The 25,685-nt window shown below is 47.2% G+C and overlaps 2 protein-coding genes across 10 annotated transcripts in view; one reads left to right on the top strand and one right to left on the bottom strand.

Moving 5' to 3' along the window:
• Positions 1–830: 830 nt before the first annotated feature.
• Positions 831–25,685, bottom strand: part of LOC137048998 (ubiquitin carboxyl-terminal hydrolase 15-like) — a 29,069-nt gene continuing 4,214 nt past the window's right edge. For 2 of the 9 annotated variants that reach the window (XM_067427386.1, XM_067427383.1), the window contains exons 3-22: positions 22,712–22,842; positions 21,633–21,759; positions 21,029–21,174; positions 20,891–20,952; positions 20,684–20,773; positions 17,298–17,430; positions 17,045–17,218; positions 12,346–12,504; positions 11,404–11,628; positions 10,480–10,563; positions 7,430–7,524; positions 7,167–7,355; positions 5,163–5,266; positions 4,869–5,078; positions 4,722–4,792; positions 2,856–2,971; positions 1,885–2,034; positions 1,712–1,815; positions 1,542–1,630; positions 831–1,404 (exon numbers count right to left, since the gene is read on the bottom strand). In XM_067427386.1, the coding sequence (XP_067283487.1) occupies positions 1,243–1,404; positions 1,542–1,630; positions 1,712–1,815; positions 1,885–2,034; positions 2,856–2,971; positions 4,722–4,792; positions 4,869–5,078; positions 5,163–5,266; positions 7,167–7,355; positions 7,430–7,524; positions 10,480–10,563; positions 11,404–11,628; positions 12,346–12,504; positions 17,045–17,218; positions 17,298–17,430; positions 20,684–20,773; positions 20,891–20,952; positions 21,029–21,174; positions 21,633–21,759; positions 22,712–22,842 (2,621 nt within the window). In that variant the 3' untranslated portion in view covers positions 831–1,242. Of the gene's footprint in view, positions 1,405–1,541; positions 1,631–1,711; positions 1,816–1,884; positions 2,035–2,855; positions 2,972–4,721; positions 4,793–4,868; positions 5,079–5,162; positions 5,267–7,166; positions 7,356–7,429; positions 7,525–10,479; positions 10,564–11,403; positions 11,629–12,345; positions 12,505–17,044; positions 17,219–17,297; positions 17,431–20,683; positions 20,774–20,890; positions 20,953–21,028; positions 21,175–21,632; positions 21,760–22,390; positions 22,491–22,711; positions 22,843–25,685 lie in introns of those variants that run through there. The other 7 variants (XM_067427384.1, XM_067427387.1, XM_067427385.1 and 4 more) reach the window with 7 other exon arrangements.
• Positions 7,535–9,909, top strand: LOC137049621 (trichohyalin-like). The gene is made up of 2 exons (XM_067428182.1): positions 7,535–7,991; positions 8,291–9,909. The coding sequence occupies exons 1-2, from the start codon at positions 7,535–7,537 to the stop codon at positions 9,907–9,909; spliced, it is 2,076 nt and encodes a 691-aa protein (XP_067284283.1).

Consider the following 25,685-nt stretch of genomic DNA (forward strand, 5'->3'; position numbering starts at 1 on the left):
AACCATAAAAAAATCAAACATTCTGCGAAACAAAAATGATTAGCTGGTGTGTGTGTGTGTGTTGCAACACCTCGCTTGTTTTTAAGATGTAACACTGAGGGGGTTCAACAGAAATTCGCATGGTCCTGAAATCTAAAACCACTTCCTCAGATAAATACTCTTTCTTTTCCTCGTTCTTTCATTCCCACCAGAGCATCCTGGTCTTGCGGTCGTAGCAGCAGGTCCGTAAGCTTAAGCCTGCTCGTGATGTGAACAGGATAAGGGCCCGATCCCACAGAACACGCTTTTCCGGGTCGCACCGCACTGCCTTTTATTGCTTGACGTTTTTCATTTAGGAAATAGCAGCGCTGCAGTTTTATTATGTTGCTAGGAAACCTCTGAATCAGCTGTGCTGTCAGTCCAATCAACACGTCACCACAGCGGAAGGCCTGCCTCTCCAGCCATTCGATTGGACAATGGGGAAAAATAAATTTATTTATGTCACCTCCAGAAAGATGTTTCAAATCCTTTTCTCAGTTAAATGGGGATGAGATTAAACACATGAGCGTTAATATAATGTGTGACTTTAATTATAAACCAGCTCAAACACACACACACACACACACACACACACACACACACACACACCTGTTCTTCTTCTTCTGCTGCTGTGTCTGGTGCATTACCGCCACCCACTGGCATGGAGTGTGGGTCAGAACGGCAGCCGTCTTTCCCTTTAATACCCTCTCCCACATCGCACCCTGTCCCGCTGATGCCCATTAAACACTAGCAAACCGCTAACAGGAAGTGCCCCTGCAAACGCCCACTGAGAAAGAACCAGCACCACTGGAGGCTTTCCCCAAGTTTATTGCAGTCTGTAAATAAATACTCATGCACATCTCACATGTGAACTCGTCATGCAGGACGTCCCCACCGCGCTCAACGGATGCTCCGCCACATTCAACACCTCTCCCGTATAAATAAATAGATTTATCAAATGTGCACTCACAGAGTGAACTCTTCTTATGTACAGTATTTATAACGCCAGAGCCGAGGACATTGATCCGGAGGGTGTGTGTGTGTGTGTGTGTCGGAGAAAGGCCACAGTCTGAGCGCGCGGCGGTTAAGGCGGAGGTGAGGGAACTTCCCCCAGACCGACGGGAAACAGTCAGTCGGCATTACAGGTAAAGCACATCTCATGCCACACTAAAGTGGTGCCGGCCCGTCTGTGCAGGTTTGGCTGTGTGTGTGCGCTACACCTCCTCAGTTGGTGCTCATGGACACGTGGAGCTCTTCCTCCTCCTCTTCTTCCTCCTCTTCCTCCTCCTGTGGCGTCTCGTCGGGAGTCTCGCGGTCCAGGGCGAAGTAACCCGTGCCCTTGACCGTGTCCTGCCGCTGGTAGAAGAGCACGTACGCTGCCTTGGACTACACACACACACACACACACACACACACACACACACACACACACACACACACACACACACACACACACACACACACACAGTCAGAGCGGCTGAGGGCGAGTGAGTGCTGAAGGAACACATGGCCTAGTGCCTCACCACGATCTGGTCCTCGCTGGCGGCCGACACACTGCTGTCGTCGAAGTTGTACCACTTCTGATCCTCCTTGTTCTGGGCGTAGGCAGTGTCTGCCGAGGAAATCAGCACCGTTACGTTCACACATCACCAGTGTGTGTGTGTGTGTGTGTGTGTGTGAGTGTGATACTCACAGTGTCCTCCCCCCATGCCTCCGTAGTGGTTAGACACGGCGATGAGGTCGTAGCGGCAGGGTCCGGCGTTGGGGTTGATGAGGAACTCCGACATGTCCAGATCCCTGAGGGAGAGCAACACTGTTCACACACACCGACACACACACACCGACACACACACACACGGGACGTACCGCAGTGGGAAGTCCACCAGCGAGTCCAGCTTGTCCCTCATGTAGCGGCTGTAGGAGAAGCGCTTGAGATGGACCACCAGCACCGGAGGCAGACTCCACAGGTCCAGCTTCTTCGTGGCCTGCTGGTGCTGCTTACAGTCGGGACAGTACCTGAAACACACACACACACACACACACACTCGCTCAGCCCCTGTGACAGCAGGACGTGAGGAACGGCCCTAACTGCAAAAAATGCTCTTCTTATTTAGTATTTTTTCTAATTTCCAGTCCAAATATCGAAATATTCTTAAATCAAGATGCATTTACTAGATCAGTAAAATGACTTTTATTCATTCATTTCGTTAACAATGAAGATGCCGCATGTGTTTATCCAGTCTAATCGAAGTGTGTGTGTCTCTCCCTCCACTTTCCCGAATCCCGCCTCCTCTCAGAAAACACATAAACTGGCATTACTGAGCTATATGCGTTTAAAAGAAGGCTATTAAAATGGTGCAATGGCATTGCTCAGTTCAGCGTGTGGGAAATCGGGCATTTTGTCCGGCGTCAGGAAAGGGCTATAAGGTGCCGATGGTGTCCTAAAACAGAAGATTAGCTGCTCATGTTTATCTTTCCTCACGCTGTGTTTAGATGTGCTGTGTAAATAAACTAAACTTGCATCAGCCGTCCCTGGGTTGAGCCGGTGTCTTCTCACCTCTGACTCGACCGGCGGAGCTGAATGTGCGTCACTGGCTGCACTAACGCAGAGGATCCTCCTGGCCAGTGCACTTCACAGGAAACTGTGTCCAGTACTATATCAATTACAACGGTTTAATTGGCATCTTTACTTCAAAACGACCCGACCGACCGACGAATATCATTAAAAATCACCGCGGGCAACATCACTCGTAACCCGCACATCGATTGCTAGATATTTGGACTGATAATGAGACAAAATGGCTAAGCAAGAAGAGCATTTTTTGCAGTGGACTCACCAGGGGTCGTCTGCGCCCAGCTTCTCTCTGGTGGTGAAGAGCTCGATGCAGTCCTTCAGCCTGAAGAAGCTCTTCTTCTGGGGCTTGGACTCCATGCTCTCGTGCCTGTGGAAGTCCTGCGGAGGAAAGGCTGAGGTCAGACCATCTCTAACCAGCTCTGAGCGGGAGCAGAGCAGGGACTTACCCAGCCGAGGAGGGACCATTGTGTGTGTGCGAGACAAGACTCACACACTTATTACATAATTAATATTGGACTTTTACCGTCTCTAATTTAGCACATGTCTGTTTACCTTCCCCTCACCGCGAAACACTTATTATTAAACACGTTAGATGCTTTATTTCAACTTTTGGAAATGCTGTATATACCCGAATACAAGACGACTCTGAATATAAGACGACCCCCCAATTTTCCAGACTTATTTTTGGGGAGAAAAGAGATTTTTGTGGAAAAAAATCTGGTTTTCAACAGAAAATAATTTTAGTTGAAAATTATACTGATAATTCATTGGAAAAAAACATTTTAACAGCATTCATTACAGGGCTGGACACTAAGCATGTTCACGTGGCTTGTCCTTCGGATAAGTTAATCAGTCACTCACTTGTCCGGAAAAAAAGTGTTATTTTTTATTTCATATTTTGTGTTGTATTCTCACCAGTGTTCAATCAGCTTTGGCATATTGAAATCTGCATATTTGGGATATGTTTACCTTTTTTAAAGGGCATTTCTCTCCATAATCTTATATTATGTTCTTAAAATTGATCTATACATTCAATTAAAATAAGACACTATAGGGCTGTTACCAATAATATTAAGTCAATTACACTGAAAAATTACAACTGCATTAAATAATGCTATGAGATTTGTATTTTTGGATAAATAAGACATTTTAGAAAGTGTGTTTAAACATGAAACTAAACCACCAGTAGGTGGCAGCAGGTGAGTCTTAATGAGTCATTGAGTCGATTCATCCAAACGATTCATTCAAACGCCTGATTCATTCAAGAATGAGGCAGTCGTTTACAAACAGGTTATTGAATCTTTGATTCAACCGATTCATTCAAACACTGAATCAATCAGTAACACACACACTGTTGCTGTGAGGCGCGTTACGGTTCTGCTGTTTTTGCTTAGAATCTTTGTTTGGACTATTTTCGCTGCTGAAATAAAACAAAAACACTCAATATTGCATCTAAAAATGTAAGTGACTTAATGTTAATTAATAGTTTATGGAGCTGTCGTATGAAATCAGTGTCATTTTCAGTCGTGATGGTGTTCAGGGAAACACACTCTTGGTTGTGTGATGTTTAACTGCATCATATGTTATAAATATAAAAACGTCACATGTTAAATGTTTAGCGCTGTTTCTCAGTGTGAGCGGCTCATGTGTTGTGATTTCTCCTAGAGAGAAAATAAAATCAAAATGAAGTGAGTTTTTGCTTAAAACAAGAAAAATTATCTGCCAATCGTATTTCTGTTTGGGACGGAAACAAGAAACAAGATTTTAATCAGAAACAAGATTATTTTTCTCACCCCATTGGCAGATCATTTAGCCTGTTTGAAGCAAAAACTCTCTTCATTTTGATTTTATTTTCAACAAAACAGGAAAAAATATCTTATGACATTTTACTCATCTAGTAAATGCATCTCGATCTAGTCTTTTAGACTAGAAACAATACAAAATTACTAAGTAAGAAGAGCATTTGTTGCCAGTAAATAACTCAGTGATTTCATAATTTTAATCAATCGTTTAGTAAATGGCGGTATATTTGTATTTAATGTAAATGGCATCCAATGCTACTAAAAGGATTCTGAGAGAGAGGACCGACCCCCTGTTTATCATCATCTCCTGGCGGGCATGGCCTTACCTCAGCCGCCGCCTCGTTGAAGAGCCTCCTCTTGGTGTCCGGCTCCCAGTCCAAGGAGAGGTAGCATCTATCTGCAAGAGAAACACAGGTCAGCGGAGGTCGAGTGAGTTAGGGGTCAGAGGGGAGCACAGGGGGAGCTGAGCCCACCGCTGAGCCTCATGTGGGCCTCGTCGAAGCGGATCATCCGCGGCTCTCCGGCCGTCAGGAAGCCGGCGTCCGTCTTTCCCATGCTGTTGAACTGGAATGTGAAGAGCCTCTTCCTCTGCTCTAGCTCCGGCTCGTGGTCTCCGTCTCCGCCCAGCGAGTCCTCGGACGGGCTGTGGTCGTTCTCCTGGTCCTCCTCCGTGTCCATCTCACCTGCAGGACAGACGGAAGGACAGAGGCTGGGTCAGCAGGACGGGTCTCGCAGCTCAAGCCTGACGGGGATCAGCATGTGCTTACTGGGCCAGCCCTGCTCCGCTACACCATTGGTGGAGGAGGAGAGAGGCGCGGGCGAGAGCGGATCCTCCGAATCCTCGTCCTCAGCGGCCGGACGAATGAAGCGGCTGCAACACACACACACACACACACACACACCGAGACACATGAGACGGACTTTTAAAATCTTGTTTCTGACTTTATCTTACTGTTATGACTTTAAAACGTCTCGGTTACGTATGTAACCCTCATTCCCTGAAGGGCACGGAGCTCTCTTACCTGATGAGACCGGGCTCACACAGAGAAGTCCATCACTGCTGTTCTGACCCGCTCAGTGACTATTGGATAACACTGGGAAGCGTGCCCGAGGGGGGCCGCTGCGGAACCACATCATACCGAGAGGAGTTATGTGGACACAGAGCTGAGCCATAGCCCGCTGTCGTGAGGGGGCTCCATCCCTCAGAAGGGAGGGCTCTCCCAAGGGAAAGACACGGGCTTCCGGAGGAGCAACCGTGGAAAAATATGTGGGTCGCTCACATGGCCCAAGCCCAATACCGGCTCTCAAGGATTCAGTGGCAAGAGGCCGGATGGCGTTGGAGGACTCACACAGTTTAATCTCTGGAAGAGTAAGCGCCGATGCGCAGCAAGCCGACAGGAGCTGGGCCTCTCAGTGCTGCTACCCGTTTGAGGTGAGAACACAGGAGGAGACCGGCTCCACGTGTAGGCTATAGAACCTAGCGAACGTGTTGGGTGTTGCCCAGCCCACAGCTCTACAGATGTCTGACAGCGAGGCAGGAGGATGCAACACTTGTAGTAGAGTGTGCTTACACCCTGAGCGGACATGGCACACCTTGTGCTTGGTAAGCCAAGGTGATGGCATCCACTATGGAGTGGGCCTTCCTCTACTTGGAGACAGCCTTTCCCTTCTGCTGGCCTCCGTAACAGACGAAGAGCTGCTCTGAGGTCCTGAAGCTTTGGGTTCTGTCCACGTAGATCCGCAGGGCACGGACGGGACAGAGCAAAGCTAGGGCTGGGTCTGCCTCCTCCAGGGGCAGCGCTTGCAGGTTCACCAACTGGTCCCTGAAGGGAGTGGTGGGAACCTTGGGCACGTAGCCAGGCCACCCGGGGTCTCAGTACCACGTGGGCGTCACCCGGCCCGAACTCCAGGCACGATTCGTCAACCGTAAATGCCTACAGGTCCCCTACCCTCTTGATGGAGGCCAATGCAGCCAACAGCAAAGTCTTCATGGACAGAATCTTACGCTCTGCTGACTGCAAGGGCTCATACTACTGAAACTAAATGTGATCTGGTGATTTAAATGGTGTTTGTGCTTTCACTATAAGGAGTGCCGCTTTAAATGATGTTTTCGCTTTGACTTTGAATAGGGCCATTCCGTCACCGCGTGCACTTGCAGCGCTTCAGATGATCAATGCAATCCGTCACAGCTCTAATCGCAAGAAAGCTCATCAAAATGGCCACTCTCTGTTTAGCTCAGCTGTTTAATTCAGCGTTTGGAAGTGGAGTGCATGCAAAATAATCTGAATCCACTGCCTTTGTTGTTATTTTGACTGTACACAAATAAATAAAGACAGTTTATATTTTATTATTATGTCTTGAACTTGTCTGTATGGATAAAAATGACGGAGTATTGTGAGTGTATTGTGAGTCGCTCCTCCCATGCGTCTCGCTTGTCCACCTCGCCTCAATGAAAAAATGATGTTGTTTTTACAACATAAGATCTTGATCGAGAAAAGAGGCCATTAAAACGACATAAGATCTCGCTGTTACGACATAATTAAGTGAAAAAAATAAAATGCATGTGGCAGCAATGTGTCACCGTAACTTAGCATGTCATTTTTTACCTTTAATCTCACCGTTATGACTTTTAAAATGTTTTCAACAGTTAATCTCATTATTGATGTCTGTTTGCCGACACACACCAGAGGAGGAGACGGAGTGGGTTGTACAGCTTGTCCTCTCTGATGGAGCGTGTGTGTGTGTGTGTGTGTGTGTGTGTGTGTACACACCAGAGGCGCAGCAGGAGCAGGTTGTACAGCTTGTCCTCTCGGATGGAGCGTGGCACACTGATTAGGAAGGGCTGGCCGAAGAGCGGCGTGCTGGTGTGGTTGAAGCCAGACTGCTTGTATTTCTCCCGCAGATGAACAGGAATCAGCATGTGATCCGTGTCCTCCTGTCGGCCGACGGCCAGCTCGAACCTGCAGTACACACAGACACACACACACGGTCAGAAACACACACTGACCCCTGGGCCGGACCGCAGCTTACTCACACATAGATGTCGTCCCGCTCCATGATGCTGCTCAGGTTCTCGTTGCTGGTGAATATGCGGTGGAACCTGTGGTTGTAAATGTCTGTGACGACCATCTGGAACGGGATGGAGAACACAGTGAATGCTGGAGGCTCAGCAGGAGAGATGGAGGCTAGAGGAGAGAGGATGGAGGCTAGAGGAGAGAGGAAGGAGGCTAGAGGAGAGAGGATGGAGGCTAGAGGAGAGAGGATGAAGGCTAGAGGAGAGAGGAAGGAGGATAGAGGAGAGAGGATGGAGGCTAGAGGAGAGAGGAAGGAGGCTAGAGGAGAGAGGATGGAGGCTAGAGGAGAGAGGAAGGAGGCTAGAGGAGAGAGGATGAAGGCTAGAGGAGAGAGGAAGGAGGATAGAGGAGAGAGGATGGAGGCTACAGGAGAGAGGAAGGAGGCTAGAGGAGAGAGGATGGAGGCTAGACGGGAGAGAGGAAGGAGGCTACAGGAGAGAGGATGGAGGCTAGAGGAGAGAGGAAGGAGGATAGAGGAGAGAGGAAGGAGGCTAGAGGAGAGAGAGAGGAGAGAGGAAGGAGGCTAGAGGAGAGAGGATGAAGGCTAGAGGAGAGAGGAAGGAGGATAGAGGAGAGAGGAAGGAGGCTAGAGGAGAGAGGAAGGAGGCTAGAGGAGAGAGGATGAAGGCTAGAGGAGAGAGGAAGGAGGATAGAGGAGAGAGGATGGAGGCTAGAGGAGAGAGGATGAAGGCTAGAGGAGAGAGGAAGGAGGATAGAGGAGAGAGGATGGAGGCTAGAGGAGAGAGGAAGGAGGCTAGAGGAGAGAGGATGGAGGCTAGAGGAGAGAGGAAGGAGGCTAGAGGAGAGAGGATGAAGGCTAGAGGAGAGAGGAAGGAGGATAGAGGAGAGAGGATGGAGGCTAGAGGAGAGAGGAAGGAGGCTAGAGGAGAGAGGATGGAGGCTAGAGGAGAGAGGAAGGAGGCTACAGGAGAGAGGATGGAGGCTAGAGGGGAGGATGGAGGCTAGAGGAGAGAGGATAGAGGCTAGAGGAGAGAGGATGGAGGCTAGAGGAGAGAGGATGGAGGCTAGAGGAGAGAGGATGGAGGCTAGAGGAGAGAGGAAGGAGGCTAGAGGAGAGAGGATGGAGGCTAGAGGAGAGAGGAAGGAGGCTAGAGGAGAGAGGATGAAGGCTAGAGGAGAGAGGATGAAGGCTAGAGGAGAGAGGAAGGAGGATAGAGGAGAGAGGAAGGAGGCTAGAGGAGAGAGGATGGAGGCTAGAGGAGAGAGGAAGGAGGCTAGAGGAGAGAGGAAGGAGGCTAGAGGAGAGAGGATGGAGGCTAGAGGAGAGAGGATGAAGGCTAGAGGAGAGAGGATGGAGGCTAGAGGAGAGAGGATGAAGGCTAGAGGAGAGAGGAAGGAGGATAGAGGAGAGAGGAAGGAGGCTAGAGGAGAGAGGAAGGAGGCTAGAGGAGAGAGGATGAAGGCTAGAGGAGAGAGGAAGGAGGATAGAGGAGAGAGGATGAAGGCTAGAGGAGAGAGGATGGAGGCTAGAGGAGAGAGGATGGAGGCTAGAGGAGAGAGGATGGAGGCTAGAGGAGAGAGGAAGGAGACTAGAGGAGAGAGGAAGGAGGATAGAGGAGAGAGGAAGGAGGCTAGAGGAGAGAGGATGGAGGCTAGAGGAGAGAGGAAGGAGGCTAGAGGAGAGAGGAAGGAGGCTAGAGGAGAGAGGATGGAGGCTAGAGGAGAGAGGATGAAGGCTAGAGGAGAGAGGAAGGAGGCTAGAGGAGAGAGGATGAAGGCTAGAGGAGAGAGGAAGGAGGATAGAGGAGAGAGGAAGGAGGCTAGAGGAGAGAGGAAGGAGGCTAGAGGAGAGAGGATGAAGGCTAGAGGAGAGAGGAAGGAGGATAGAGGAGAGAGGATGAAGGCTAGAGGAGAGAGGATGGAGGCTAGAGGAGAGAGGATGGAGGCTAGAGGAGAGAGGATGAAGGCTAGAGGAGAGAGGAAGGAGGATAGAGGAGAGAGGAAGGAGGCTAGAGGAGAGAGGAAGGAGGCTAGAGGAGAGAGGATGAAGGCTAGAGGAGAGAGGAAGGAGGATAGAGGAGAGAGGATGGAGGCTAGAGGAGAGAGGATGAAGGCTAGAGGAGAGAGGAAGGAGGATAGAGGAGAGAGGATGGAGGCTAGAGGAGAGAGGAAGGAGGCTAGAGGAGAGAGGATGGAGGCTAGAGGAGAGAGGAAGGAGGCTAGAGGAGAGAGGATGAAGGCTAGAGGAGAGAGGAAGGAGGATAGAGGAGAGAGGATGGAGGCTAGAGGAGAGAGGATGGAGGCTAGAGGAGAGAGGATGGAGGCTAGAGGAGAGAGGATGGAGGCTAGAGGAGAGAGGAAGGAGGCTACAGGAGAGAGGATGGAGGCTAGAGGAGAGAGGAAGGAGGATAGAGGAGAGAGGAAGGAGGCTAGAGGAGAGAGAGAGGAGAGAGGAAGGAGGCTAGAGGAGAGAGGATGAAGGCTAGAGGAGAGAGGAAGGAGGATAGAGGAGAGAGGAAGGAGGCTAGAGGAGAGAGGAAGGAGGCTAGAGGAGAGAGGATGAAGGCTAGAGGAGAGAGGAAGGAGGATAGAGGAGAGAGGATGGAGGCTAGAGGAGAGAGGATGAAGGCTAGAGGAGAGAGGAAGGAGGATAGAGGAGAGAGGATGGAGGCTAGAGGAGAGAGGAAGGAGGCTAGAGGAGAGAGGATGGAGGCTAGAGGAGAGAGGAAGGAGGCTAGAGGAGAGAGGATGAAGGCTAGAGGAGAGAGGAAGGAGGATAGAGGAGAGAGGATGGAGGCTAGAGGAGAGAGGAAGGAGGCTAGAGGAGAGAGGATGGAGGCTAGAGGAGAGAGGAAGGAGGCTACAGGAGAGAGGATGGAGGCTAGAGGGGAGGATGGAGGCTAGAGGAGAGAGGATAGAGGCTAGAGGAGAGAGGATGGAGGCTAGAGGAGAGAGGATGGAGGCTAGAGGAGAGAGGATGGAGGCTAGAGGAGAGGATGGAGGCTAGAGGAGAGAGGATGAAGGCTAGAGGAGAGAGGATGGAGGTTACCTTCTGAGACGGGACTCCAGATAGAGCCGAGAGTGAGGCACAGAGGTCTGAGATACAGCCCACCTTCGGCACCGTCAGCTTATACTGAAACAGAAACAACAGTCACACACACACACATCAACTCAACTCAACTCAACTCAACTCAACTCAACTCAACTCAACTCAACTCAACTCAACTCAACTCAACAACTCAACTCAACTCAACTCAACTCAACAACTCAACTCAACAACTCAACTCAACTCAACTCAACTCAACAACTCAACTCAACAACTCAACTCAACAACTCAACTCAACTCAACTCAACTCAACAACTCAACTCAACTCAACAACTCAACTCAACTCAACTCAACAACTCAACTCAACTCAACTCAACTCAACTCAACAACTCAACTCAACTCAACTCAACTCAACTCAACTCAACAACTCAACTCAACTCAACAACTCAACTCAACTCAACTCAACTCAACTCAACAACTCAACTCAACTCAACTCAACTCAACTCAACAACTCAACTCAACTCAACTCAACTCAACTCAACAACTCAACTCAACTCAACAACTCAACTCAACAACTCAACAACTCAACTCAACAACTTAACTCAACTCAACAACTTAACTCAACTCAACAACTCAACAACTCAACAACTCAACTCAACAACTCAACTCAACTCAACAACTCAACTCAACTCAACTCAACTCAACTCAACTCAACTCAACTCAACAACTCAACTCAACTCAACTCAACTCAACAACTCAACTCAACAACTCAACTCAACTCAACAACTCAACTCAACTCAACAACTCAACTCAACTCAACAACTCAACTCAACAACTCAACTCAACAACTCAACTCAACTCAACAACTCAACTCAACAACTCAACTCAACTCAACTCAACTCAACTCACACACACACACACACGTACCTGCGTGGGTTTGGCCAGAGGGTCCAGCCACACCAGAAACACCTCCAGCGTCCGCTCCTTCTTCATGGGCAGCGGGAGCGTCAGGTAGCAGAAGGGGTCGAAGGTCACGGAGATCTTGGCACACTCAGGACAGACCAGCGTGGACTTGAAGAGGCCGTGGAAGATGTCCACGATGATGGAGTCGTTCCTCTTGATGTGGTTCTCCCAGGCCTCCTCCGCCACCACCTGCAGGACGTCACACAGGCTATCACCACACAGCTCTCAATATCTCAATGAGAAGCGTTTAGTGTTCGGGTAAAGCGATGAGATATGATGTCATGTTTTCTGGTTCCTTATTGCTTAAGAAGAGCTAAATTACAGAGGCAGGAGGACTTTCCTCACCCCATTGGCAGATCATTTTCCTTGTTTTAAACAAAAACAATGTATGTATTTTTCCAAGAAAACAAGAAAAATATATTATTTTGAGGGCTCTATGCCGTTATTTTTAGATTAACGTGCGAGTTAAAATGTAACTCTGTGCGATCACACCGGTGTGATTTGAGCAGTCAGTGCATCACACACACACACACACACATATAAAGTGATGCACTGACTGCTCAAATCCCACCGGTATATATATCACAACTATTCAGTGTTTCCAGCCACATGAGGTTTATTTTAGGCTCCAGACTTTAAAATGGCAAAAAATACCCTCATATACTGATATAAGCGATAATAGCAATCCATTCAAATATACATCGCAGAGGTGTTTTTATCCTATCAGATACACATTGTGCAGTTTGCTCTATTCTTATAGTGGATATAGATATAGGGTCCCACCTTTCAAAAGGCTTATAAAGCATACACAGTAAAACAGATGAATGTTTCCTGTGATGGGTAGGTTTAGGGGCAGTGTGTGTGTGCGTGTGTGTGTGAGTGTGTGTGTGTGAGAGAGAGATGGACCTTGTCGGGGCGTCCGTCGGCGTCCTTCAGCTGAATGTAGGGCTTCTTGCGGATGCGGTTCAGGTCCTCGTGAAGGCCGTCGAGCAGGAAGGCCAGCAGCTCGTGAGAGTCCTGCTGCTGATAGCCCGAGAACTGAGGAGCGAACCGCCCCACCTGAGTCTGAACACACACACACACACACACACACACACACACACACACACACACACACACACACGTTTACCCAGGGCCAGCCCGCAGCATAGGCGGAATAGGCAAATGTTTGGGGCGCCACTCGTCCATAGGGGCGCCAAAATGAGTGATTTTTCTGGTTTTATTCCTGGTACTATTTTATTCATATTCATTTGAAATATTACCAACTAACAAATAACCCCCGCCCAGCGAGTGCTTTAGTGCGTCAGATATAGAACGCGCGATCAGTTTAGCGGAGGGCCACCTGGATGATATCACCATCTATAGCGGGGACTGGCAGCAGCATATGCAGCATCTGAGGGCTCACGGCCAACCCGAAGGAGTGTGCGATTGGGCGGGTGGAGTAAGATATCCGGGCTTCCAGGAGGGGGCGTGGTTCTGCGAGGTCTGCAGCGGAAGAGAGAGCTCAGAGCGGCAGGTAAGTAGGTCAAGCACAGATGATGAACACCTGTTTCTGATTGCAGTGATCGGTGTGGAGAGCGCATTTATAAGCTGCTGCTGGGAGAGAGAGAGTTGGACTGGGACTTCGCGAGTGTGTGCCTGAGAGACCAGAGAGACTGATACTGACTACGCTTACATGGACAGCAGTAATCTAATTATTGACCTTATTCTAAATAAGACAATATTCTGATTAAGGTGTTTACATGAATTGCTTTTAGAGTACTCCGTTCATGTTCCCGTTTTACATGTGATAGAACATAGATCGATTATGGCACGTCATTACGTCCCCATGCCACGCTATGTTCTCCAACATCCAATCATAGCGTGACTTTGGCAGGTGTGTTCATTTAATGCGCTCAGGAAACCCGCTAACTTCACCTGCGGGTGTCGCTGTTGGACAGTGTTACTTTACATTAAGAAGAATAAAAAAACATGCGTTATTATAATGTTTTATATACATTTACGTTGATTTATTTTTGTAATATTATGTATTGTCTCTGTTTTATTGAAGAGACACTGCCCCTCTTTCCTCCTTATTGACAGATTAATATCGGAGTATTGTCTTAATCAGATTAATATCAGAGTATTGTCTTAATCAGATTAATTTCGGAGTATTGTCTTAATCAGATTAATATCAGAGTATTGTCTTAATCAGATTAATATCGGAGTATTGTCTTAATCAGATTAATATCGGAGTATTGTCTTAATCAGATTAATATCGGAGTATTGTCTTAATCAGATAAATATCGGAGTAGTGTCTTAATCAGATTAATATCGGAGTATTGTCTTAATCAGATTAATATCAGAGTATTGTCTTAATCAGATTAATATCGGAGTATTGTCTTAATCAGATAAATATCGGAGTATTGTCTTAATCAGATTAATATCAGAGTATTGTCTTAATCAGATTAATATCGGAGTATTGTCTTAATCAGATTAATATCAGAGTATTGTCTTAATCAGATTAATATCGGAGTAGTGTCTTAATCAGATTAATATCAGAGTAGTGTCTTAATCAGATTAATATCAGAGTAGTGTCTTAATCAGATTAATATCGGAGTATTGTCTTAATCAGATTAATATCAGAGTATTGTCTTAATCAGATTAATATCGGAGTATTGTCTTAATCAGATTAATATCGGAGTATTGTCTTAATCAGATTAATATCGGAGTTTTGTCTTAATCAGATTAATATCGGAGTATTGTCTTAATCAGATTAATATCGGAGTATTGTCTTAATCAGATTAATATCAGAGTATTGTCTTAATCAGATTAATATCAGAGTATTAATATCGGAGTATTGTCTTAATCAGATTAATATCAGAGTATTGTCTTAATCAGATTAATATCAGAGTATTGTCTTAATACTCTGATGTTAATCTGATTAAGACAATACTCTGATATTAATCTGATTAAGACAATACTCCGATATTAATACTCTGATATTAATCTGATTAAGACAATACTCTGATATTAATCTGATTAAGACAATACTCCGATATTAATCTGATTGTCTTAATCAGATTAATATCAGAGTATTGTCTTAATCAGATTAATATCAGAGTATTGTCTTAATCAGATTAATATCAGAGTATTGTCTTAATCAGATTAATATCAGAGTATTGTCTTAATCAGATTAATATCGGAGTATTGTCTTAATCAGATTAATATCGGAGTATTGTCTTAATCAGATTAATATCAGAGTATTGTCTTAATCAGATTAATATCGGAGTATTGTCTTAATCAGATTAATATCAGAGTATTGTCTTAATCAGATTAATATCAGAGTATTGTCTTAATCAGATTAATATCAGAGTATTAATATCGGAGTATTGTCTTAATCAGATTAATATCGGAGTATTGTCTTAATCAGATTAATATCAGAGTATTGTCTTAATCAGATTAATATCGGAGTATTGTCTTAATCAGATTAATATCAGAGTATTGTCTTAATCAGATTAATATCGGAGTATTGTCTTAATCAGATTAATATCAGAGTATTGTCTTAATCAGATTAATATCAGAGTATTGTCTTAATCAGATTAATATCAGAGTATTGTCTTAATCAGATTAATATCAGAGTATTGTCTTAATCAGATTAATATCAGAGTATTGCCTTAATCAGATTAATATCAGAGTATTGCCTTAATCAGATTAATATCGGAGTATTGTCTTAATCAGATTAATATCAGAGTATTGTCTTAATCAGATTAATATCAGAGTATTGTCTTAATCAGATTAATATCGGAGTATTGTCTTAATCAGATTAATATCAGAGTATTGTCTTAATCAGATTAATATCAGAGTATTGTCTTAATCAGATTAATATCAGAGTATTGTCTAAATCAGATTAATATCAGAGTATTGCCTTAATCAGATTAATATCAGAGTATTGCCTTAATCAGATTAATATCGGAGTATTGTCTTAATCAGATTAATATCAGAGTATTGTCTTAATCAGATTAATATCGGAGTATTGTCTTAATCAGATTAATATCGGAGTATTGTCTTAATCAGATTAACATCGGAGTATTGTCTTAATCAGATTAACATCGGAGTATTGTCTTAATCAGATTAATATCGGAGTATTGTCTTAATCAGATTAATATCGGAGTATTGCCTTAATCAGATTAATATCGGAGTATTGCCTTAATCAGATTAATATCGGAGTATTGCCTTAATCAGATTAATATCGGAGTATTGCCTTAATCAGATTAATATCGGAGTATTGTCTTAATCAGATTAATATCGGAGTATTGTCTTAATCAGATTAATATCGGAGTATTGTCTTAATAAGATTAATATCGGAGTATTGTCTTAATCAGATTAATATCGGAGTATTGCCTTAATCAGATTAATATCGGAGTATTGTCTTAATCAGATTAATATCGGAGTATTGTCTTAATCAGATTAATATCGGAGTATTGTTTTAATCAGATTAATATCAGAGTATTAATATCGGAGTATTGTCTTAATCAGATTAATATCGGAGTATTGTCTTAATCAGATTAATATCAGAGTATTGTCTTAATCAGATTAATATCAGAGTATTAATATCGGAGTATTGCCTTAATCAGATTAATATCAGAGTATTAATATCAGAGTATTGTCTTAATCAGATTAATATCGGAGTATTGTCTTAATCAGATTAATATCGGAGTATGGTCTTAATCAGATTAATATCGGAGTATTGTCTTAATCAGATTAATATCGGAGTATTGTCTTAATCAGATTAATATCGGAGTATTGTCTTAATCAGATTAATATCGGAGTATTGCTGTCCATGTAAACGTAGTCAGTGAGAAGAAGTGAAACTGAGGGATCCATATCAAGGATATAGAGAGTATTGTGCCATCGAGCGCCCCTTAACTGAGCAAGCCAAGCCAAAGGCGACCAAAGGAACCCAAACTCCATCAGGGCATGATGGAGAAAAATAAACCTTGGGAGAAACCAGACTCAGTTCTCCTCTGGCCTATTAACACACAGTGGAGGATTATTATTCTGGCAACCTTACAGGTCAAAGGTCATATTAGATCGGTATATTTGACATTTCTGGGTATCACGCAAGAGACGGGTTTATTTAGGATGGGGCGTCGATTACACACGAGTATGAGTAAGCACGCTGTGACACCGCATTAGTGTGTAGTTCAGTGGGGCAAACGCCTGAATTGTGATCACCTGAGCGCTGAACGGCGCTGAGAGCACTTGGGGTGTGTAGCCGTGTTTGGGTACGAGTCTGACCATGCAATCCTCTGGCCCAAACTGCACACACACACTGTTTAAGGTCACTCGCTTCGGCTGTTTCTAAATGTGGACCGGACAGCTCACTAACCACTAGCGCACTAGTCCCACACTGGCACCTGACGAATGCGGATTCAGCCGGACACACTCACTGTCAGGGCTGTTTCTCCACCGGATGGGACAGAAGGTCCGCGATACACCAATACACCAGCAGCAGTGTTTCCACAGCTCAGACTGGTAACGGTAGTGCTAGACCGTGACACACGGCGCCGCGAGTAACTCTGGGCGAGGGCGGGGCGTTGGTCAAGCTGGTCCTCGGCCTCACCTTGAAGGGTCTGGGCGTGACGTGGCTGTATTTGCCAGACCACAGCTGCTTGATGAGCTCGGCGTAGGCCTTGGCGATCTCACCCCTCATCCCCAGAGGATTGTCCTCATTCAGCTCCTCCTGGTACTGGTCCTTCAGGAAGAACTCGGTCAGAGGAGGCACGTTACTCAGACACTAGGACACACACACACACACACACACTGAGCACTGCGATCCGCCATCAGCCCGGGGAAGGCTAGCCTGCTCCGCTCACCTGAGTGGCTGAGTTCATGAAGCAGGTGTTGCCCAGGTTGGACAGGCCACTGAGGCCAGCCTTCACTGAGGCCGACTCTGAGCCGCTGCTGTACGGAGCATAGGTCGGCAGGCCGTAGCTGGAGTTCTTCAGGCTAAACACACACACACACACAGAGAGAGAGAGAGACGGCTGAGAGGAACCCAACACACACACACTCACACACACACAGCAGCAGATGATCAGGAGCATGCAGCCACAGCTCAAGGCGTGCAGGGAGATGAGGAAAAAAGACAGACTGACAGACTGTCTGATTATTGCTGCTTCCGCTGTGTGTGTGTGTGTGTGTGTGTGTGTGTGTGTGTGTGTGTGTGCGTGTGCGTGTGTGGAGGAGCATGATCAATAGTTCTCATATGTTATTAATTATGCTAATCATGAGCTGCTGAAGGCGATGAGGTGATGCGCTAGCTGTTCAAAGCCACAATACCAGAAGTGTTTCATTAACCACACCTATTCATAAGCCCCTCCCACAAGCTCCACCCACCAATAAACCTCCACCTGAGCTCCACCCACTAATAAACCTCCACCTGAGCCCCACCCACTAATAAACCTCCACCTGAGCCCCACCCACTAATCCTCCATCTGAGCCCCACCTACTGATAAACCTCCATCTGAGCCCCACCTACTAATAAACCTCCACCTGAGCCCCACCCACTAATAAACCTCCACCTGAGCCCCATCCACTAATAAACCTCCACCTGAGCCCCACCCACTAATCCTCCATCTGAGCCCCACCTACTGATAAACCTCCATCTGAGCCCCACCTACTAATAAACCTCCACCTGAGCCCCACCCACTAATAAACCTCCACCTGAGCCCCATCCACTAATAAACCTCCACCTGAGCCCCACCCACTAATCCTCCATCTGAGCCCCACCTACTAATAAACCTCCACCTGAGCCCCACCTACTAATAAACCTCCACCTGAGCCCCACCTACTAATAAACCTCCATCTGAGCCCCACCCACTGTTAAACCTCCATCTGAGCTCCACCCACTGTTAAACCTCCATCTGAGCCCCACCCACCAATAAACCTCCATCTGAGCTCCACCCACTGACAAACCTCCATCTGAGCTCCACCCACTGATTAACCTCATTCTGAGCTCCACCCACTGATAAACCTCCATCTGAGCCCCACACACTGTTAAACCTCCATCTGAGCCCCACCCACTGATAAACCTCCATCTGAGCCCCACCCACTGATAAACCTCCATCTGAGCCCCACACACTAATAAACCTCCATCTGAGCCCCACCCACTGATAAACCTCCATCTGAGCTCCACCCACTGATAAACCTCCATCTGAGCCCCACACACTAATAAACCTCCACCTGAGCCCCACACACTGTTAAACCTCCATCTGAGCCCCACCCACCAATAAACCTCCATCTGAGCTCCACCCACTGACAAACCTCCACCTGAGCTCCACCCACTGATTAACCTCCATCTGAGCCCCACCCACCAATAAACCTCCATCTGAGCCCCACCCACCAATAAACCTCCATCTGAGCTCCACCCACTAATAAACCTCCATCTGAGCTCCACCCACTGATAAACCTCCATCTGAGCTCCACCCACTAATAAACCTCCATCTGAGCCCCACCCACTAATCCTCCATCTGAGCCACACCCACTAATAAACCTCCATCTGAGCCCCACACACTAATAAACCTCCATCTGAGCCCCACACACTAATAAACCTCCATCTGAGCCCCACCCACTGATAAACCTCCATCTGAGCTCCACCCACTGATAAACCTCCATCTGAGCCCCATCCACTAATAAACCTTCATCTGAGCTCCACACACTAATAAACCTCCATCTGAGCCCCACCCACTAATCCTCCATCTGAGCCCCACCCACTAATCCTCCATCTGAGCCCCACCCACTAATAAACCTCCATCTGAGCCCCATCCACTAATAAACCTCCATCTGAGCTCCACACACTAATAAACCTCCATCTGAGCCCCACCCACTAATCCTCCATCTGAGCCCCACCCACTGATAAACCTCCATCTGAGCTCCACACACTAATAAACCTCCATCTGAGCCCAACCCACTGATAAACCTCCATCTGAGCCCCACACACTAATAAACCTCCATCTGAGCCCCACACACTAATAAACCTCCATCTGAGCCCCACACACTAATAAACCTCCATCTGAGCCCCATCCACTAATAAACCTCCATCTGAGCCCCATCCACTAATAAACCTCCATCTGAGCCCCATCCACTAATAAACCTCCATCTGAGCCCCATCCACTAATAAACCTCCATCTGAGCCCCACCCACTAATAAACCTCCATCTGAGCCCCATCCACTAATAAACCTCCATCTGAGCCCCATCCACTAATAAACCTCCATCTGAGCCCCACCCACTGATAAACCTCCATCTGAGCCCCACACACTAATAAACCTCCATCTGAGCCCCATCCACTAATAAACCTCCATCTGAGCTCCACACACTAATAAACCTCCATCTGAGCCCCACCCACTAATCCTCCATCTGAGCCCCACCCACTAATCCTCCATCTGAGCCCCACCCACTAATAAACCTCCATCTGAGCCCCATCCACTAATAAACCTCCATCTGAGCTCCACACACTAATAAACCTCCATCTGAGCCCCACCCACTAATCCTCCATCTGAGCCCCACCCACTGATAAACCTCCATCTGAGCTCCACACACTAATAAACCTCCATCTGAGCCCAACCCACTGATAAACCTCCATCTGAGCCCCACACACTAATAAACCTCCATCTGAGCCCCACACACTAATAAACCTCCATCTGAGCCCCACCCACTGATAAACCTCCACCTGAGCCCCACCCACTGATAAACCTCCATCTGAGCCCAACCCACTGATAAACCTCCATCTGAGCCCCACACACTAATAAACCTCCATCTGAGCCCCACACACTAATAAACCTCCATCTGAGCCCCACACACTAATAAACCTCCATCTGAGCTCCACCCACTGATAAACCTCCATCTGAGCCCCACCCACTGATAAACCTCCATCTGAGCTCCACCCACTGATAAACCTCCATCTGAGCTCCACCCACTGATAAACCTCCATCTGAGCTCCACCCACTGATAAACCTCCATCTGAGCCCCACACACTAATAAATCTCCATCTGAGCCCCACCCACTGATAAACCTCCATCTGAGCCCCACCCACTGATAAACCTCCATCTGAGCCCCACACACTAATAAACCTCCATCTGAGCTCCACCCACTAATAGACCCCTGGTCATCCACAAGCCCCGCCCTCCACCAAGCCCCACCCACGTATACGCCCCGCCCTCCACCAAGCCCCGCCCCCTCATGCGCCCCCTGCAGGCTTACTTGCGGCCGCTGAAGCTGCTGTTATGATTGTTTGTGAGGGATGAAGGGCAGATCTTTGGTAAAGCAGAGAGAGAGGAAGCACCAGATGACCTTCAGAAGACAAGAAGAGCATGAGTTACAGGAAATGAGGCCACCGCTCGGGAAGAGATCGAGGAGAAAGCAAACGAGCCAGAGTGTCAAAGCCTCTGCTGATGGAGCCGCACTCACTTGAGCGCGGCGGCTCCGCGAGGCCAGGACCCGTCCTCATTCTTCTGTTCGATGACGAGCACCTGCGGAGAGAGGGATGGAGGGAGGCTCAGGAGGAGAAGGCACGAGCGCCTGGAGGAAGGCCTGGGCCCAGCTCACCTGTCCCTGATACAGGCCGGCGTCCTGGATGGTGCTGTCCGGCTTGTTGAGCGGCTCGAACGTGTTGCTCATGTACTTGTTCCACAGCCGCGTCTCCTTCTCATCCGGGATACTGAAGAGCTTCCGCATCTCCCGCTCGATGGTGTCTGTGGAGACACAGGAGACCTCAACCAACATAATCAAGCCTTCTGATCGCTCACTACGGACATCACACTGCAACCAAACATTATTACCAGTCCAAACATCTACAAATCCTTAAAGCAAGATGCGTTTACTAGATCAGTCACATGACATGTTTGTCTGGTTTCCCAAAGATCAAATCTAAATGAAGAGAGTTTCTGCTTAAATTTAAATAAATATTTAATGTATATTTTGAGGATATATTTTGGTACTAAATGCTGTTTGTGCAGTAATTATGGTCCATTAATGACCACTTAAAATATGTATTATTACTTATATTACAACTAGTGTCGTATTTAAGGTTACAATAGGGGATTCTGTGTGTGTGTGTGTGTGTGTGTCTGAAGCTCAGACCGGTGTAGTTAAGCACCTATAGTGTGTGTGAGTGTGTGAGTGTGTGTGTGTGTGTGTGTGTGTGTAGTACCTATAGTGTCTGCTTTGCTGAAGCGTTTGGTGACGATGGCGTCCATGTTTCCATCTTCACACAGCTTGAGCTCGGTCAGGTAGACTTCCACCTTACAGTGTTTGACGAACATGCCCTGCTCCACCACCTGACCAACACACACACACACACACACACACACACACACACACACACACACACACACACACACACAGCTCCGTCACATCAGAGGTTCTGATATTGTCCTGTACATCACAGTAAAGCTAGAGGACTAAAGCTGAATACATGCACTTCCTCAAGGTTTCTGTCCGCTTCTCTCACTCTCTCTCTCTCACACACACACACACACACACACACACAAATCTCCGTCACATCAGAGGTTCTGATATTTTCCTGTACATCACAGTAAAGCTAGAGGACAAAAGCTGAATACATGCACTTCCTCAAGGTTTCTGTCCGCTTCTCACACACACACACACACACACACACACACACACACACACACACACACACACACACACACACACACAGGCTTATTTTAGCAGCAGCTCAGGCCCAACAGCTGAAGGATTCCTGGCTATTTATTCCGCGCGGCCCATGGCGGCAGCAGGAAAGCCCTGAGCTACAGCTACAGCCTCTATCAGGACGCCCTTCTTGTCCTTCTCCCAGAATGCTCTCCTCTCGCCCTCAGCCTGAGCCACGGACGCCCGGACCCGAGCCGAATCTGACCCACAGCCCAGAGGGAGAGAGAGAAAGAGAGAGAGAGAGAGAGTCCAAACCTGCTGCATGCTGGAGTCCATGTGTCCGGCCGTCCGTCCGGCGGTCATGTGCTGCTCTGCTCATACACAGAAATAGCCCAGAGCCACCCGACACCCTCACACACACACACCCTCTCACACACACACACACACCCTCATATATATATACATAGAGAGAGAGAGAGAGAGAGAGAGAGAGAGAGAGAGAGGCCAAAGCTGATCTGAGTCAGAGCTGAAGAGTCAAACCGATTCTTCTTCTGTCTTCACTAGAGCTGAACACTGACATACACGTCACCATACGATCCCCACCGTGTGTGTGTGTGTGTGTGTGTGTGTGTTCACCTTGCGGGCGATGGGCTCCTGTCCCTCGCTCAGGCCGTACCAGCTCTCCAGGCGAGTCCAGCCTTCGGCCGGCAGCAGGATGTAGTCCAGCTCATCAATCAGGTGCTCCCTGATGCCCAGCGCGTCCCCATCTGCAGCGGGACAGAGTGTGTGTGTGTGAGTGTGAGTGAGCGAGACAGTGTGTGTGTGTGTGTGTGTGTGTGTGTGAAAGAGTGAGTGAGCCAGACAGAGTGTGTGTGTGAGAGAGTGTGTGAGTGGGACAGAGCACCAGCGCTTCAGTGGCTCGTTTCGGACCTGGGGTCGTCCCTTATATTGAGCCTGATTAATCTGTCCCATTTATTGAAATTAGTTAATAATATAAGAGCAAATAATCGAACTACAACAGCACACACACACACAGAACAACACACACACACACACACAGGGCAGCCTTGATGACTGGAGTCCACCTGTGGTAATTCAGCGGATTTGACATGATTTGGAAAGGCACACACCTGTCTATATAAGGTCTCGTGGTATGTATGGGAGAGTGGGCAGACAGAAGCCACTCCACAGGAAAGGCACATGACTTCCCACCTAGAGTTTCCCCAAAGGCTTCAGGGGGACTCTCAGAACATGAGAAACACAGATTGAGCTCTTCGGCCTGAATGGAGGAACCCAGGCACTAGGGTTGGGCGATGTCACTTAAATCGGCAGCTGATGATGTGTACGGTAAAACATTGGGGGGGTTGAATAATAATAATTTCGGTTCGTTTTCTTTTTTCGAACTAGAACTTAGATCGGTTGAAAAAAATCAAGACCGACCCTACCCAAGCCAATGCACCCGAGAGACCGGCCCTGCCCGACACATTAACTGTAATTATGAGCCCGAGCCCCATTTAAACCCGACCATTGTTGAATACGTGGGCGTTCGGTCGAGAGCGAGCCTGTAATTAGCGGAGCGGAGCCGGTGTGATCAGCTCAATAATCCGCAGGCGCGCACTCATGAACCCAGCGGTAAAATGATGTTCGTTCAAATCCAGCTCAGACGTGACATAAATCTGTAGCTTACTATACTTGTTGTAGCCATTACACAATGGTTTTTTTCTTCATATTTATGTTTAAATATTATAATATTATTAGATTTCATCTGATTATGATAGGCTAAGTGCAAAGATGCAAGTGGGTCAGAAATGATTTTGGTGGTTATATTTAGTTTAATATTAAGTTTTGTTAATAAAGGGGAAAATGCACACAAATGTTCCAATAAACCACGTTGAAACTAGGCTCCTAATCTCCTATTGTTTATTTTTTATATTTTTTTCAGTTAAAGCAGGTTATAAACCGAACTTTAAAGTGATATTTCAGAGCTTCCTAAAATACTTTAGCAGTTATTAGCTGCAAATTTCCTCGGAGCGAAGCCGGAGCGGTGTTTCTGATATCAGTGAGTGAGGCGAGGAGAGGGAGATGGAGAACCCGGAGCGGAGCTGGAGCGGAGGGATTCTTGAATGCTTAGATAGAGCGTGGAGGGGAAATTGCCGCCGCTCCACTCCGCTCACATAGGCTACTCTGGTGTGTTGACTCGCAAGACTCACAGCGGGTTTATGTTATGGGGTGGCAGCATCATGTTATGGGGTGGCAGCATTATGTTATGGGGTGGCAGCATTATGTAGTGGGGTGGAAGCATCATTTTATGGGGTGGCAGCATTATGTAGTGGGGTGGAAGCATCATTTTATGGGGTGGCAGCATCATGTTATGGGGTGGCAGCATTATGTAGTGGGGTGGAAGCATCATTTTATGAGGTGGCAGCATTATGTTGTGGGGTAGCAACATCATGTTATGGGGTGGCAGCATCATGTTATGGGGTGGCAGCATCATGTTATGGGGTGGCAGCATTATGTAGTGGGGTGGCAGCATCATGTTATGGGGTGGAAGCATCATTTTATGGGGTGGAAGCATCATTTTATGGGGTGGCAGCATCATGTTATGGGGTGGCAGCATCATGTTATGGTTTGGCAGCATTATGTAGTGGGGTGGCAGCATCATGTTATGGGGTGGCAGCATTATGAAGTGGGGTGGCAGCATCATGTAGTGGGGTGGCAGCATCATGTTATGGGGTGGCAGCATTATGTAGTGGGGTGGCAGCATCATGTAGTGGGGTGGCAGCATCATGTTATGGGGTGGCAGCATTATGTAGTGGAGTGGCAGCATCATGTTATGGTTTGGCAGCATTATGTAGTGGGGTGGCAGCATCATGTTATGGGGTGGCAGCATTATGTAGTGGGGTGGCAGCATCATGTAGTGGGGTGGCAGCATCATGTTATGGGGTGGCAGCATTATGTAGTGGGGTGGCAGCATCATGTTATGGGGTGGCAGCATTATGTAGTGGGGTGGCAGCATCATGTTATGGGGTGGCAGCATTATGTAGTGGGGTGGCAGCATCATGTAGTGGGGTGGCAGCATCATGTTATGGGGTGGCAGCATTATGTAGTGGGGTGGCAGCATCATGTTATGGGGTGGCAGCATTATTTAGTGGGGTGGCAGCATCATGTTATGGGGTGGCAGCATTATGTTGTGGGAGTGGCAGCATCATGTTATGGGGTGGCAGCATTATGTAGTGGGGTGGCAGCATCATGTTATGGGGTGGCAGCATCATGTTGTGGGAGTGGCAGCATTATGTAGTGGGGGCAGCATCATGTTATGGGGTGGCAGCATTATGTAGTGGGGTGGCAGCATCATGTTATGGGGTGGCAGCATCATGTTTTGGGTTGGTAGCATTATGTAGTGGGGTGGCAGCATTATGTTATGGGGTGGCAGCATCATGTTATGGGGTGGCAGCATTATGTAGTGGGGTGGCAGCATCATGTTTTGGGTTGGCAGCATCATGTTGTGGGGTGGCAGCATTATGTTATGGGGTGGCAGCATCATGTTATGGGGTGGCAGCATCATGTTATGGGGTGGCAGCATTATGTAGTGGGGTGGCAGTATTATGTT

Source organism: Pseudorasbora parva, chromosome 20 (assembly GCF_024679245.1).
Source record: "Pseudorasbora parva isolate DD20220531a chromosome 20, ASM2467924v1, whole genome shotgun sequence".
NCBI classification, from domain to species: Eukaryota; Metazoa; Chordata; class Actinopteri; order Cypriniformes; family Gobionidae; genus Pseudorasbora; species Pseudorasbora parva.

Excerpts from the sequence above, each read along its gene's own strand:
- LOC137049621 (XM_067428182.1), top strand. The coding sequence starts at position 7,535 with ATGGAGAACACAGTGAATGCTGGAGGCTCAGCAGGAGAGATGGAGGCT. Across the intron at positions 7,992-8,290 it reads AGAGAGGAGAGAGGAAGGAG|AGGAGAGAGGAAGGAGGATA; the intron begins GCTAGAGGAGAG and ends GATGAAGGCTAG.